The sequence below is a fragment of the Pan paniscus genome, chromosome 6 (genome assembly GCF_029289425.2).
Source record: "Pan paniscus chromosome 6, NHGRI_mPanPan1-v2.0_pri, whole genome shotgun sequence".
In the NCBI taxonomy this organism is placed as follows: Eukaryota; Metazoa; Chordata; class Mammalia; order Primates; family Hominidae; genus Pan; species Pan paniscus.
Genome location: NC_073255.2, coordinates 61,426,927 through 61,432,781, shown reverse-complemented (window position 1 = coordinate 61,432,781; position 5,855 = coordinate 61,426,927). Strand labels below are relative to the sequence as shown.

Sequence of the window (5,855 nt, the reverse complement as noted above, 5' to 3'; positions counted from 1 at the left end):
TACATGAAGTTACACTGTCTTATCATTCTTAAAAATATGGCTAAACTGGTTGCATATTAGGGTGTCTTGTTTTTTAAAGGATTTGCTGGATGTGTGATACTTTAAAAAATGCCACCGATGCTATATATACTGGTATATAGAATGTCATTCTCTGAGGTTTTCTTTTCTTTTTTATTTTTACTCTAGATATTAATTTTAATTACTTTGCAGCAACATAATTTAGTACCAAATGTTGAACAAGTACCCATTATAATGGCTAAACTGTGAAGTCAAAGTCACTATTATTTGTATCTGACCAGCTATACAAAACTCATTAATTTTTCTCTTGACAAAATGTAGTAAAAATCGGAAACAATAAAGAAGATACTACTCATTAAAAGTCATGTTTACTAATCTAACACCATAATTCCAGTCTTAGAACCTCCCATGCAGTTAGAAAGGGAGTATGGGAAGAGGTGAGTATGTTGGAAATGTAGGGTAGTTCTCAAATTGGGGTCCCATTTTGCTTGTGCTGTAGCAAAAAACAGAGTTTAGCAAAGAAGAGGAGCGCTGAGGCTGGAGATAAAAACAAAAGCTTTTAGTTCATGGTAAAGGAGGCCCCCGAGAGCAGTAGAATCAGCATATCCCGAAGGCAGTGCTGGAGGCAGTCTCATGAACTAGAGAGTTTCTTCTTGGCATCCAAGTCCTTTTTAATTTCTTCAAGTTTTTTAGCCAGGTTTGGTATGTCATAGTTCTGAGCCAGATATATTCCAACCACGTTGCCCAATGTAAACCCAAGCAGGAACTGGAGCATGATGTCAGTGGGGAGAGGAGGGCGCTAAGGACTGCTGCAGCTCCGCGGGCCCGGCCGAGCCTGCCTCCCCATGCGCCAGGAGAGGAAACCCTCTCTGGGGTTTTCTAGATACCATTTTATTTCTCATCAGAAATTCACACTCTAAGCCCTTATGGCAGACACGTGTTTGTTATGTGATGGGAACATGAATCTCACTGAGCTGGTACAGGTGCTGCACCCATTCCTAACTTGTTACACCATCCAACAAGTGACCTTTTGATGAAAGGATCTTTTATTTTAAGTTTCTTCAGGCAGACTCCTGAGGTCTTATTTGCATCTGACACAGGTACACCATGTGGCCTTTATCTAAAGCATTTTTTTCTTTTTTAAGAGAAAAAATAAGTCTTACCTTATTAGTCCTGCATTTGATCAATAGCTGTTTATTGGCTACCTGGTGTATGCCAGGCACTATACAACATAGGTGCACTGGTAATAAATGCAACTGACCTACATCAGGGGTCTCCAACCCCTGGGCCACAGACTGGTATAAAGATGAGACAGTTGCTAGTCTCATAGATGATATGTCACATTGAAAGAGACTCATCCAGCCATGAAGAGGTTATTTATATCTGTGTTAACTGCTAAAAGTTAAGTATGTGCTGGGATGCAGGTCAAGGAAGGCATCCCGTGGAAGTGACATTTTAACTAATATCTGAGGGATGGGTGACAGGAGGTAAAGAATGCTTCCGAGAACAGCTGGTACAGAAGCCCTGAGGTTGAAAAGGTGGATGTGTCCAGGGAAGTGAGAGAAGTACAGTGTGTTTGGAACAAGGAAAAAACACTGAATGAAGTAAATGACAGGAATGGTGAAGAAGATAGGGACTAGAGCAGGCTCGTAAGAACTCTGGAAGGCTGTGAAAAGTGTTGTGCCAAAAAGCAGCATGATGATCAGCTGGGTGCAGTGGCTTAAGCCTGTAATCCCAGCACTTTGAGAGGCCAAGGCAGACGGATCAGCTGAGGTTGGGAGTTTGAGACCAGCCTGACCAACATAGAAAAACCCCATCGCTACTAAAAATACAAAATTAGCCAGGCGTGGTGGCGCATGCTTGTAATCCCAGCTACTTAGGAGACTGTGGCAGGAGAATCACTTGAACCCGGGAGGCAGAAGTTGCGGTGAACCAAGATCATGCCATCGCACTCCAGCCTGGGCAACAAGAGGGAAATTGCACCAAAAAAAAAAAAAAAAAAAAAGCAGCATGATGAGATTTACATGTTAAGGACTATTTTTACCCAGAGTAGAAAATGGACCTTGTAAGAGGAAATAATAATTGGCCTTCTCTTTGGAAGATCAGTTAGAAGGCTAGTTTATGAAAACTTTGAAAAGCAGTGGTGGCTTAGAGCATTGAGGCAGTAAAGATGGGAGGTCAGATGGATTTGATAGAAGAGGTAGGAAAAGCTTGCTAATGGAATGGTGTCGAGAAGCGCTGGATGACTTTCTGATCTTGGTTTTTATAGCTGGGTGGATGCTGATGCCTCACTGATATTGGAATGCTGGATTAAGCAATGTTTATGAACAGGGCATGTTCCCTACCCTTTAAAGAGTTATGTACATGTTTTTTATGTTTTTAGCTTTTTCTTTACTTGTAATGTGTTTTAGTTGGTTAAAAATTATGTACCTGGCATGGATGAAGCATGAAAAGTTCTTATGTAACAGAGAAAAATCAATGTTATTATCTTACCTGTTAAAATAATTAAATGGTTTCCTCCTACCCACTTCTTTTTCTTCTTTCTTTTTAATTTCTTGATACTAAGAGGCAAAGAAAAGATTTCTTATAGATTGCCTGAGCTTTTGAATAATTTTCTTTTCTTTTTTTTGGCACCTAAATGATGAAAAACTTTATCCTGTGTCAAGGTATCTGGAAAATGAAGCTGCATTTGGGGCACATTATAGATGAGGAATGATCCATATATGATGAGTACAAAACTCAATTATAGAATTATTTCTTAGCTAGTACCAGATACTCCAAATTACAAATGCTTAAGTAAAAGTAAAACATCATTTGCCATACTAAAAGGCTATAAGTGAAATATAATAGAATTTAAACCAGCAGATATAAATGCAGCACCTATGTGTATATTTTTTTAAAATCAAATATTGGGGGAAAAAATCAAATATTGAGAAAAGCTCTGGCCTTAAACACATCTCACCTGAAATCCAACCAGAAAGCCAGTCCATGATTTTAGTAATTTTAATTCATTGTATTAAAAAAAATTATGAATGCTAGGTGAATCCAGTGACAAAAAGGGCACTTTTTTGATTAAAACTACAAAAGAAACTTGTTTTCTGAGAACATTAAGGAAAACATTTTAAATCATTTTCAAAATGTCTAATTGATATGATCTTCAGAAAAACATATCTAGTCTGTATAGAAATTCATCTTGAAATAAGAATGAGGCAGAGTGATTTTTTTAAAGGGATATATATCCTTCAGGTCAGTGTAACATGACTGTGATCATCTTACAAACAAAACTCAAAGTCAGTTCAGAGAGTAGTGTGGCCTTGGAGACCACCCACACCCAACACAATTGTACATACTGGACTTTGCTGTCCAGTTAAGGAGTGAGCAAATGAGTTCAGTATCAAAGGTCATGTTTTCACAGTCATTCAAATTATATCCCAGAAACTTTTCTTGTATTCTCTACCTTTTGACTTTTTTAAAAAAAGAACTGATTGCAGAGTATACAGAAATCCTGCTATACTTTATATACTACTTTAGGCAGAGTCTAATTTTTTTAAAATTTATCATTGCTTAAAAATCTTCAAAATAGCTTAGTGAGGCTCATGACAGTGCCAGCCACATGGAGATGTAGTCTTTTGTTGCCTTTAAACACTGTCACATCATCTATGACTGTCTCATTGGTCTGAAGTGTACTGGCAAACTAAGCATCCTGTAAGACAAGCTAAAGCTTGCTTTTTGCCAATCAGTTGAAAGTCCTGCATCTCTTCAATGATGCACTTTCTCTAGGTATTAAGGGTCAAAAGCACACAGCATTTATTATGCATTCAATCATGTAGCTAAACAAAAAACTGAAGTCTCCTAAAGCCATTTAAACCAGCCATTGCAAAACCTCCTGCCACCACTTTGTTAGTACCATCAAAAACTTTTTCAACTATAAATGAAAGAATAAATGGTATTACTGCTCTCCAGATATTAGGCACTGCTCCATATCTTTGAACATTTGATTTTTTAACTAATAACTGTGTCAAAAGCCTCAAAAAACCCTGAAATTAATTTTCCAGCTTTACTGTCACCAGCCAGAAGTAAAATTCTTAATTTGCCTGTTAGCTGATTCTGTTACATTTTAAATTTATTTTTTAAAAAATGATTGAACTTCTATCGTTATAAAGTATATAAAATTTTCAAAAATTAAGGAACTGTTGCCGGAAGTCAGGGACCCCAGATGGAGGGACCAGCTGAAACCATGGCAGAAGAACATAAATTGTGAAGATTTCATGGACATTTATTAGTTCCCCAAATTAATACTTTTATAATTTCTTATGCCTGTCTTTACTGCAATCTCTGAACATAAATTTTGAAGATTTCATGGACACTTATCACTTCCCCAATCAATACCCTTGTGATTTCCTATGTCTTTAATCTCTTAATCTCATCATCTTCATAAGCTGAGGAGGATGTATGTCACCTCAGGACCCTGTGATGATTGCGTTAACTGCACAAATTGTTTGTACAGCATGTGTGTTTGAACAATATGAAATCTGGGCACCTTGAAAAAAGAACAGGATAACAGCAATGTTCAGGGAACAAGAGAGATAACCTTAAACTCTGACTGCTGGTGAGCTGGGTGGAACAGAGCCATATTTCTCTTCTTTCAATGCAAATGGGAGAAATACCACTGAATTCTTTTTCTCAGCAAGGAACATCCCTGAGAAAGAAAATGTGTCCCTGAGGGTAGGCCTCTAAAATGGCCGCTTTGGAGGCGGCTGTCTTTTATGGTCGTAGCTGTAGGGATGAAATAAGCCCCAGTCTCCGGTAGCACTCCCAGGCTTATTAGGACGAGGCAATTCCCGACTAATAAATTTTGGTCAGACCGGTTGTCTGCTCTCAAACCCTGTTTCCTAATAAGATGTTATCAATGACAATGCCTGCCCGAAACTTCATTAGCAATTTTAATTTCACCCCAGTCCTGTGGTCCTGTGATCTCGCCCTGCCTCCATTTACCTTGTGATATCTTATTACCTTGTGAAGCATGTGATCTCTGTGACCCACACCCTATTCATACACTCCCTCCCCTTTTGAAAATCACTAATAAAAAATTGTTGGTTTTACAGCTCAGGGGGGATCACAGAACCTGCTGACATGTGATGTCTCCCCCGGGCACCTAGCTTTAAAATTTCTCTCTTTTGTACTCTGTCCCTTTATTTCTCATACCAGCTGACACTTAGGGAAAATAGAAAAGAACCTACGTGAAATATCGGGGGTGAATTTTGCCCAATAGGGACAACTTTGCTTTTCATTATATTACTGAATACCTGAGGTAGTTGAATAAAAATGCATGTTTAATACACCTGCCAACACCATTCAGCACTTCCCTTAGGTTACTCATGTCAGTGTTAGGTAAAAATAAAACTGAGAACAGTTTTTCTATGCTAATGACTTAACATTTAAGTTCTTGTGATAATTATTCTGATCCAATTTTAACAATTGAATTTAGGAGCAATCTATTTGATGAATTTAGTGAAAGCATCACTAAGCCAATTTCTAGAATTATGGGGGAATATTAAGAATTAGAATATTTGTTATACTGTGAGACTACAACAAAGGCAAGTGCAGAGCTCTTCTCTTTCCCTCCCTCCCCCACCCTCTTTTTGTTTTGTTTTAAAGCTGGATGTCATACATTTCAGAGAGCATAAATTATACATTCTCACAGAGACAGGAGTTCAAAAGTTGCCTGGTCCTCAGAAACAACTGGCTAGGTAAAAACTTGTGCATGTGATTCTGGATAGGGGGTCAGCACCCATCTGTTGGTTAAGCAATCTGTCTTTGGTTTGGCATCTGCCTCT

The 5,855-nt window shown here is 38.2% G+C and overlaps 1 protein-coding gene across 1 annotated transcript; it reads right to left on the bottom strand.

The window, feature by feature from the left end:
• Positions 1-636: 636 nt before the first annotated feature.
• LOC129398426 (short transmembrane mitochondrial protein 1-like) lies at positions 637-895 on the bottom strand. Its single transcript, XM_055115984.2, has one exon. The coding sequence runs from the start codon at positions 791-793 to the stop codon at positions 650-652; it is 144 nt and encodes a 47-aa protein (XP_054971959.1). The 5' UTR covers positions 794-895; the 3' UTR covers positions 637-649.
• Positions 896-5,855: the final 4,960 nt, after the last annotated feature.